Source organism: Podarcis erhardii (assembly GCF_964252035.2).
Source record: "Podarcis erhardii genome assembly, chromosome: 2".
Taxonomy (NCBI): Eukaryota; Metazoa; Chordata; class Lepidosauria; order Squamata; family Lacertidae; genus Podarcis; species Podarcis erhardii.
The window spans coordinates 98,096,529-98,106,898 of NC_138498.1; the positions used below are offsets into that span (position 1 = coordinate 98,096,529).

Below are 10,370 nucleotides of genomic sequence, written 5' to 3' on the forward strand. Positions count from 1 at the left end.
TTAGCCCTTCATTTTTTTAAGTGGGAATGAAACTGTCTTGCCTCACTAAATTGTCGTAAGTCTCAGTGAAATGAAGGTTGTAAAGACCTTGGCACCAGAAATGAACTATATAAAGAACAAGTGAGGACTTCATCTCAGGTTTGCAAGTGCAAATAAATGGTTTATCAGTTCATTTTCTGTAAAGAGCATGCACTTAAGTCCAATTCTTGCACTACTTTCCATTTGAATAAGCTAGTGAATATCTCATTTTTATATCTTAAGAGTTTGTATTGACCACTTAACAGAAATCTTCCAAACTAGACTTTACTCTGGCTCAGGGAATATTGAATATGAGGGCCTATTTACTGAAGTTCCAGTGCAGCTCAGAATTGGCATGGTTAAATCACTATTTGGCAATTTGATTACATTTGACAAGCAATGGGAGAACAAAGCAGCCAAACACTGCTGCTTTATTCATTTCACTGGAATTTTGTGGGAGTCCATTGCAAGTCCCATCCATCCAAATGAAAGTTGTGTCAAAGCAGATACCACAAGTCAAAACAAGAATATGGAAATGATGTTACCAGGATGTTGCCTAAAATATTTGCTCTTGAATATGATTCCGTTTTCATGAATGATACACATTAGAAGAGCTCAGAAAACATTCCGGTCCCAATTACTTCCCCTAAACTAAATAACCTTTCCCCATCAACTCACATACAGATCCATCTAAGCTGTTAGTCCTGCATACTTGGGTGTAATATTCACAAGCACAGCCATGTGGAATTACACCACAACACATGGGAAGATGGTTAGGAGTTCATAGTACAAAATGAGCAAACAGGAACACAGGAAGCTGCCTTTTGCCAAGTCACACCACTGGTCCATCTAGTACACTTGAGTGGCACCAGAGCTCCAGAATTTCAGACATGAGTTATGAGCTCTATCTGGTGACACTAGGAATTTATCCTAGTGCCATTGGTGCTAATGTAAATAGCAGCAAGGGGACAATTTTTGAGGTAAGGCATTTTTAAAAAACCCTTCACCCACACTATGGTCCCAATCCAGATTGCCTGCATTCCGGGTTTGTTTGCTTTTTAAAATAAACAACCAAGGCCAGATCTATAATTTAACATATTTAATTTATCCCAGTCATTGTTTGAATTCTTCTCTGAGTGTGAATGGGGTGATATTGCATTTGGTAGTTACAAGTAGAAAATAGAGCTTTGTGAAATCTTAGCTGCACTCTAGCCATTGGTGGAAATAATTAAGTGGACATTTTATCCATTATATTTAATGAAAACACAGTCCAAACAGTGTTACCTTGCAGCTGATCTGTGGCACATGTATGAGCATGTGTTGCTATGGATTCTCATGTCTTGTTCTTTGACTCGACAGGCTTCAATGGCTGAGAACAGTATACCTCTGTACACTACTGCTTCCATGGGAAATCCCACTCTGGGCAGTTTAGCCAATGCTATGCGGGAAGATCTTAATGGTGCAATGGAGCATGCGAACAGTAATGGGAGTGACAGCAGCCCAGGACGTTCCCCTATGCAAGCAATGTAAGTAGAGAGGAATGTTGCTGCTGTTTACATTTATCTCCGGTCTCTCTCCCTGCCCCTCTTCCAGTGAAGCCAAAAATATAAACTCCAGAAATGTTTGTGCCAACTTGAAGAAAAGGAACCATTTACCTTTACTCTGGTCTGACAAATCCACCTGGGCATTGTTAACTCACTTTTCACTCAGTCGTTTGGCTTGTAAATAACCAGTTTACAGAAATGGCATTCTGAAAATGCATTTCTTTGGGAGATTTTTTGTCTCTTAATGCATTGTTTCCACTTGGATCCTTTAATGAATCTGGAAAGATCTATTAATCACCGTTTTTCCGTGGTGGCTAAAATGGAATCTTCTTGTTCAAAGAGATTCCACTCTTGAGCACAAGATGCTAGGGTCAAATCCACTAAAGATATTATAGTGCCATTGTTTCCATTTACCACCTGTGTTGAAGACTTTCAGTAAAGACCTGGGATTATCTAACTTTCACATAAACTTTGTGCAAGCAAGTGAATCTGGATGAAAGCTCAAGGAATAGGTGGTATCTGGTAGAGCAGCCTAAGACCTTCTGTCACCTGCACAGGAAGGGGGAGCATGCGACTCCTGTGCTGTACTTGGGTTCATTCAGACTTGCCCACATAAAACTAATCCATGGTTGATCATTACTTGCAGCCCAAGGGGCTGGATCCCACTAAACTGGCATGCTGGCAGAAGCCAGCACAAGGTCTTTTGCTAGCGCAACTGAGCTTCCACCCCCTCCCCATGCATGCCCCACACCTCCCCCAAATCTGCTCTGCTGGGTTGGGAGACAGTCCAGAACATTGAACGGGGGAGGGGGAAAGTGAAGATGACTTGTCTGGCAAGCAGGAGTATGCACTGATGGAACGCTTAGAAGAGCACGATGCTGAATTCCTCCATGTATCTTCCCTGTGGACTTCCAGAAAAATGTGTCTGGCCACTGTTATAAAACTAATGTTGGGTATAAAGCACAATTCTTACACTAAACAAGTGGACTCTCCTATATTGTTCGCTTAGCTGGCTTTAAAGTTCATACATTTATTTCCAAACTACATGAGTGCTGGAAAGTTTCGTTGTTGCAAGAGGCATGCAGCAATTTGCAAGCCACCCAATTCTGTGGGGAAATGGCTGGCTCTAAACTTTCATCAGGAGCTTTGCAATTGTGCGGAATAAGCACAGGGTCATCTGTGATAACCAGGGCAGAATGATCAAACCAACAACACATTTTGTTGCGAGTCCCCAAAATTGTACATAGATTAACTAGCACTGCAAATAACTCTTTCCTCCACTTTTAGAGGTACTGGAAGGGACTATAGCAAGCTGTATCTCAGAACGTGACCGTGAAATTATTGGTCCTGTTGCCAAAAGATCACATAGCCAATTAATAATATGGTTAAAAGAATTAATTTGTAGCCCTTCTACTTCAAAGTAATATGAATAAGGCATTGACAAAAGTAGGTCTAAATCAAAAGGTAGGAAAGCATTAACCTAGCGCCACCCTAATAATTAGTTGTGAAGGTAATTAGCATTTAATGGTTTTTAAAAAGTTTCCCACCTGCATAATATGTTGAGCAGGGGGTAAAGGAGAAAGGAAATCTAAGGCTCATAATACTTTGATATTTCAGCATTTTAAATCAGTGCACATTGTGCTTTGAAAAAAAAATCTTTAAAGATGGCAACATTCATTTTTAATTAATAATTAATTTGAACATTGTCTTTTGCCATTTACTTCAAAACATTTGAATGTGTTTAGTTTTTACAGGGATTGTTTGTGCAGTATTAATTAGCATTCCCAAAGCAGAATGACATGACATTCCTCTAGCGCTCTTTGACTGGATTCATCTTCAGGCAGTTGTACATGCAAATACTTTTATTCTCTCCATGACTATGTTAAAAGATTTGATAGTTTCTAATTCCTAGAAAACTTCCTGGCATGTCGGAATTTTGCAGGAGTAAAAGCATCTAGTTCCCCCATGGATGAGTTATTTAAATGATGCACTTAAGATATTTTTGAAGCCAATATTTGGGTTGGTGTGTTTTTTATAATGGAGTTAGGACAACTAGAAAGTATTAAAGAATTAGTGACAGTGAACACCTAGTAAGTGTTGACATACCTTGAAATCAAATTTCCATCACTCAGTTTGCATCTGTGACACACCTTTAGGGCAAGGACGTACAAGTTGTTTGACATCTGAAAACTACATTAAATACTTTTGTGATCATGTGTACGCAGTTTCTATGACGAGACCCAGATTATTACTAAAGTTAGACTTCTGCAGTAAAGAGCCAAGGCAGCCATGTATGACTCACAGCCCACTGCCACCCTAAATTATTTTTGCCATGCATTGGTTTTTATCAAATCACAACTTTTTGAGATTATTTTTGTTATATTCAATGGATTTCCAAAGTCATTTCACCACAGGGGGATGTTTTGCATCTTCAGTTAGCTGTTGTGTAGTTAAATAGTTGCAAGTGTTGCAGTGGCATCAGTATACATGTAACATTGCGCCTTCAGTACAGTCAAACCTCACTTGTTAAATGCAATCCGTTCCGGAAGCTCGTTCAGCTTCTGAAACGTTCGACAACCGAGGCGTGGCTTCCGATTGGTTGCAAGAGCTTCTAGCACTGGAGCGGAAGCCACGTCGGACATTCGGCTTCTGAAAAATGTTCAAAAACCAGAGCATTTACTTGCGGATTTTCAGAGTTCAGGAGCAAAAATGTTCAAAAACGGAGCTGTTTGGGAGCCACAGTTTGACTGTATTTCATAAAGAGACACTTAAAATAAAAAATAATGAGGAACATAATGAAGGGAAGGACAGGGGTGGGGAAATCTTACTGTAGCACGGCCACAGGTAAGAATTCTTGCACTGTTTATACATGTTATGTCTCGGTATTGGCTGTGTTTGTAGTTAAATAACATTGCTTTCTTTGTTCTTCCATTTGGCTTGGAGGGTTCAAGCTTCTTACAAGCTTAGCACTCATGGGAATAAGAGGAGAGGTCCTCTTGTGGGAGGGGGGCGGGTTTACTGGTTCACTTTGCTTTTTATTATGTATTTGGTGTCTTCATTTTGTATTTTTATGTTGTGATCTTCGGATGAAGGGCAGTATACAAATTAAATAAATTAATAAAGCTTTAACCTGCCAGTTAGAAAATAGAAGCATCATCACAGAGTTGCCCACCTCCATTTCATCTCTGGTCACTGGCCATAGATCACACTTTCATTTTGTGGTAGCATTCAAAAGTAGGCAACATCTATCGCAATCTCATCCCACTGTGCAGAAGGCATGTGTGTTGCTGTCTGCTACAGCTGTGCCTGTTTTCATAGGGAAATTCCACTCACTTTTTCATGTCAGAATGACATATGAAGTAGGCAGTGTAATAGTCGAGACGCTGGTGGTGGCAAATGGAATAAGCAAAGAGAAATCCCACAGAAACCAGGTCTGCAGACTCCTACTTTTGGTGTCAGAGCATAGACTGCCCATCTCTGACGTACAGTCTGCAATTTACATAGAACTAGATGATGCATCTAGATTTTTGTCTTCTGCCAAATTGTTGCTTCAGCTTTTCACAATGTCTTGCATCCAATTTCTACAAAGCATTTTCTTCAGCTTCAAAATTCAGCAAGGCACTAATAGCAGTACCTGGGCGATTCCATTAAAGTGGTATTTTCAAGATGGGACTTGAAAGGATACATGGTCGCCTGCAGATATTTCCCTCCGGTGGGAGGGGAGGAGACCAAATAGTCCAAATAAATAACTAGCACCAGAGATTCAGGGCTACCACTTCTGGTAGCTCTAGTGACTGAGTAATGACAAAGTACCTGAAAAACTTCGTGTACCAGATCTGCCCCTTGATTGTTTCTCGGTGGGTAGAGATGTGATCTTACCTATGGGTAGACCTGAAAACCAAACCGGTGCTAAAACTAAGAAGCATGAATTTTTTCTCCTGGCTCCCTTCACCCCATCCTGCCTTTAATTAAATGAACTGGTACAACAATCTCTCTCTCTCTCTCTCTCTCACACACACACACACACACACACACTGTTGTTGTTGTTTAGTTGTTTAGTCGTGTCCGACTCTTCATGACCCCATGGACCAGAGCACGCCAGGAACTCCTGTCTTCCACTGCCTCCCGCAGTTTGGTCAGACTCATGCTGGTAGCTTTGAGAACACTGTCCAACCATCTCGTCCTCTGTCGCCCCCTTCTCCTTGTGCCCTCCATCTTTCCCAACATCAGGGTCTTTTCCAGGGAGTCTTCTCTTCCCATGAGGTGGCCAAAGTACTGGAGCCTCAGCTTCAGGATCTGTCCTTCCAGTGAGCACTCAGTTTGTTAAAAACACCAAGCATGTCAGCATAGCAACACTGGATTATACTCCAGGATTACCGGTATCATAGCCTCTGTATTCCCCTTCCTCCTAGCAAAATGAATACAACAATGCTGGTTTACTTTGCAGGGCTGGCAAAGCCCATGTTCTCAGCCACAGCCTTGGTGGGTATCATAATGCTGGACCTTTATCTATTTCAGCAGAGTAATTTTTAAAACGTTTACATACTCAAGGATTAAGTAACACTTTGGGGTGTGAAATAAGACCTAAGAAAGAACTCCTGTCTTTGCTGCTATCTTTCTGGTTTGGACATGACAAACCTCTCTCCAATCACAGCTAATGCTAAAGTCCTGGATACCTGGATTGTCTTGAGCACAGTAGAAATCACTTCTCCGACGGGGCAGGCCAGCAGAGAGGGCTTATAAAGAAACTCTAGTTTTCTCTGAAGTCTAGACAATGGGTGATTCACTCAAGGCTTCTCTTTGCCTAATTGGCTAGATCTTCTTTCCTAAATGTCAGTCACTGATATATGACTTCATTCTTCCACTAAAAACACTGAGAGGCAGGAGCAGGTTAGTTGCTCACAACACAAATGAGACTAGTTCCTGCATAGTTTGCTTGTATCTGTAGGTACTAGGAACCTCCCCCCCCCAAAAAAAAAGAAAAAGAAAAAAAGAATGAGAGCTGGGAATCCAAGGATTATGGTTCATCCAGGGAGAGCATTTCCCTCTGCTTGAGGACGCCCATGAAAAGCACACAAAGTGATGTTCAAATGTCAAGAGAGTTTATACTGTTAGCTGGATATAATTATCCACCAGTATTCAACGCAAAGGTATTGGTACCATCCTAGATAGTTACTTCTACTGAGCACCTTGTATGGCGATATTCTTCTTTTCCTTTACAAAATATACTTCCCTGCCATAAAGTACATTGTTTTTAACAATTCCGGTAGGTGTATCCTTTAAACTTTATCACAAACTATAGAGTGCCGCCTTAACATGACAGCTAAGCAAGTATAACACTCCTGCAGAAATCTCGATTCACTGCTTTTCTTTATGATACACTGAAAATCCTTCTAATCTCTCCTTACCCCTCCACTCCACTCTTTTGAAACATTAGAAAGTAGTCACATAATTACAGCTTGGGGACATAACACTTTCATCCTGACATGCTCCAAAGGTAGCCACAAAGCAAATTGTTCCATGCTGTGTGCGCCACTGGAGCACAGTGGCTTTAAACAACAATCAGCTTTATTAAAAACTCCTCTCTTCCCAGAATGGACAAACAAAAGAATTACTCGCATGTAAACAGAAGGGAAAGTTGCACTCAGTGAGGTTATTTATAGTTAACCCCTTCAGAAGAGTCGTGTAAGTTAAAAGGAATGACTGGGAATTCTGGTACTAAGGAAGGAAAAGCAAAGTCTTTTTTAAAACTCCCAGTACTGACCTTTGGAGATTGCCTTTCTTTTCTTTCTGTTGTCTCTTCTCCCGCCCCCCTTCCCAGCTGTAACAGGACTTATAAGATTTTTATATAGGAATTCTAAACCATGTGGAACATATAAAATATTCTGCTCTTCAACTCTGAACAGTTATGGGGTTTCGAGTAATGTGTGAACTAATGTTTCTTTCATTTTCACATTTCTCAATGGTATCCTAGCCCAAAAAAAGAATGTGAGTATTCTCATATTGGTTATTTTAGGAAAGCAGTGCTTGTCTATGGACAGGATATACTCAAGTTATTGTAGCATATAGGGACGCAAATGAAGCCCATTGTCCCATCTAATATGGTATTGCCAACTCTGATTGGTGGTGGCTTTCCAAAGACTTGGATAGAGGTTCTTCATGCCCATAATTCTACCTGAAATCCTTTAACTGGAGGTGTTGGAAATTGAATCTGAGACCTTATACACTGATAAGGAGCTGATATGCTTTGAACGTATAAGCATGAGAAGGCATGTGCTCTGAACCTGTGCCATGGTAGCTTTTTGCCCAATATCACATATACATTTTATAATTATGGATATCAACGAGACTTTCTGTTGAAGAGAACTACAGTGGTGCCCCGCAAGACAAATGCCTCGCAAGACGGAAAACTCGCTAGACGAAAGAGTTTTCCGTTTTGGAGGTGCTTCGCAAAACGAATTTCCTATGGGCTTGCTTCGCAAGACGAAAATGTCTTGCGAGTTCCTGCGGGGTTTTTTCTTCTTTTTTCCCCCTTTTTCTAAGCCGATACGCCGCTAAAAGCCGCTAAACCGCTAATAGCGCTAATCCGTCAATGGGCTTGCTTCGCAAGACGAGAAAACCGCTAGACGAAGAGAATCGCGGAACGGATTCTTTTCGTCTTGCGAGGCACCACTGTAAAAGGGAGTATATGTCAGATTCACAGTATGAATGTTTCACAGCTACCATTTCCTCTGCTTTAAGGTCCATTCTAAAACGCAGCTTTTGTTGTGGATGTTGAAGGAGAAACAGGTTTTCCCTTCTCCCAAATCTTGGTTCCCATCTTTCTGAACTCTCTTCAACCTAGTGAAAACAAATCTGCCCTGCTAGGAACATAGCTTACCTTTGGTGCAAGCAGAAGAGGACCCTTTTTCTGGAGCCACTTTAAAGGTGATGTTGCACCCATGTCTCTCACAAGCACTTGATGGAGGTTTTCAAAATCCATTAGGTTAAGTATATTTCTGCTCAGCAACCCTAACGTCCAAACACACAGATCAGAAATGAACCTTTAACCCTACGCAGCTATATTTGTTGCCTGGATTCAGCACCTACTGTGATACAGCAATGCCAAGCTACAAGGGAATGCAAGCATATAAATAAGAGAATCACACAAAGAGAGATTTCACATATTCGCTGTTAAATTTGACAACACAGGATTATTCCTCCATGCCATTCACACATATGTAAAAAGTTTCAGTAGGAAAATGCTACATGTGATTTTAAAAATCTATATAGAAAGCTGTGGATCTAGCCAAACAGATCTTGTGTTTCTCAATGCAGTCATAAAAACCGCCCATGAGAGGCAGCCCTTGGTAGTCTACGAAGTAGTTCCATCACTATAAGGCTACAATCAAAGTGCCACAGGTTGACTGGGGTGTTGTTTATAGTGCATTTTGCTGCCTCGTGTTACGAGCAACTGTTATATAGTTCACGTTTCCCTACAGGCTTTCATAAACTAAATAACTCAGCAAAAGGATCATTTCTTCCCAGTGATCCTTTTCAGGAAAAGCTGTATGTTGAGGCAAAAGCCTCTGTCTTGATGTAGTAATGCACAGTTCAAAACCCTGAACTGGATGAAAGATTTGAGGTGCACTTGACACATCTGGAGAGTTTCAAACCCACTACTAATATTAATGAATGTTTGCATTTCATTCATTTCAGTTTCTGAAACTATCATGTGGCTTGCTTCCCTTTTGGCACCTACATGGGCTATTCTCCTTCTCATGGTGTGATTCCTGGTTTCACACCAAGTGGCTGATGCTGATCAGTATTAACAACAGGCATTTCTACGTGTGTGTGTGTTTTTTCTGGGGTTGTATCATTCCCATCCACTCAGAACGTCCCAGCTATTTCAAACCACTTCAAAGTGAAAGTTTACATACTGGATTATTATTTTTATTTTGCCTTGCCAAATTAAAAGGGTTAGATTTCATTGACTGCAACATCCAGGGTTGCGGGTTATAAATCAAGAGAGACTTGGAACTTACCCTTACTTTATTTTCGGGGATTGCTTTAAACATCAATTATTTTCAAAGGAAACTGGATTTTCCTTAACGGGTTGTATTATTACTGTTCACATGATATTGCCAATAAAATCTGATTCCCTTTTATAAAGTCTCTTTAACAAGACACTGCTTACTTGCTGGGGTATTTTACATATCAAAAGCTACCAAACAACAAGAAAGAGGAAGGTAATTTGTATTTGTAAAGGGGTTGTTGTGAATATGATTTACGGACAACATTTTTCAATTGTTATCATGCCCGTTTTGTATAATCAACCCTTGTTCCCCCATGGGTTATTCACGTGCTATTCTATAATGAGAAATTTGGCAGATCTCATCTCTTTAGTGCATCCTTAGTGCCCACCACGAGCTGAGGATCATGTTCTGCCTTGTTTACAGCTGACAGTGTTATTATTCTCATTAGGACTCTGCTTTCTTATCATATTGTTGTGTTGAGCGAGCCTTTTCCTCTCCGTTTGTGTTTCCTGGCAGGGCTTTTCTTCCCTTATTGACAGTTTGTAAAAATATGCATTAATTTGGAGTTTAAAGCATGTATCATGGTGTCTCTTTGCTGTGTTTGCTTGAAGTTGATTAATGATAGAACCTCACTTGGGGTCGTCCTCTGGAGACTTGCCTCACAGGTTCTGCATGTTAACTAGAGAAGCAGAACACACAGTAACCGATGATTAGCCCAGCCTCCAGAAGCTCAGTGGGCTGATAAACCACTGTTTTGCTTTACAGATGCTTATTTCATTTATTTTTCCGAAGA

The 10,370-nt window shown here is 40.7% G+C and overlaps 1 protein-coding gene across 19 annotated transcripts in view; it reads left to right on the top strand.

Moving 5' to 3' along the window:
• FOXP1 (forkhead box P1) overlaps positions 1-10,370 on the top strand; it is a 553,244-nt gene that overhangs the window by 537,092 nt on the left and 5,782 nt on the right. For all 19 annotated transcript variants that reach the window (XM_081852731.1, XM_081852742.1, XM_081852740.1 and 16 more), the window contains one exon: positions 1,378-1,544. In XM_081852731.1, coding sequence (XP_081708857.1) covers positions 1,378-1,544 — 167 coding nt within the window. The remainder of the gene's footprint in view (positions 1-1,377; positions 1,545-10,370) is intronic.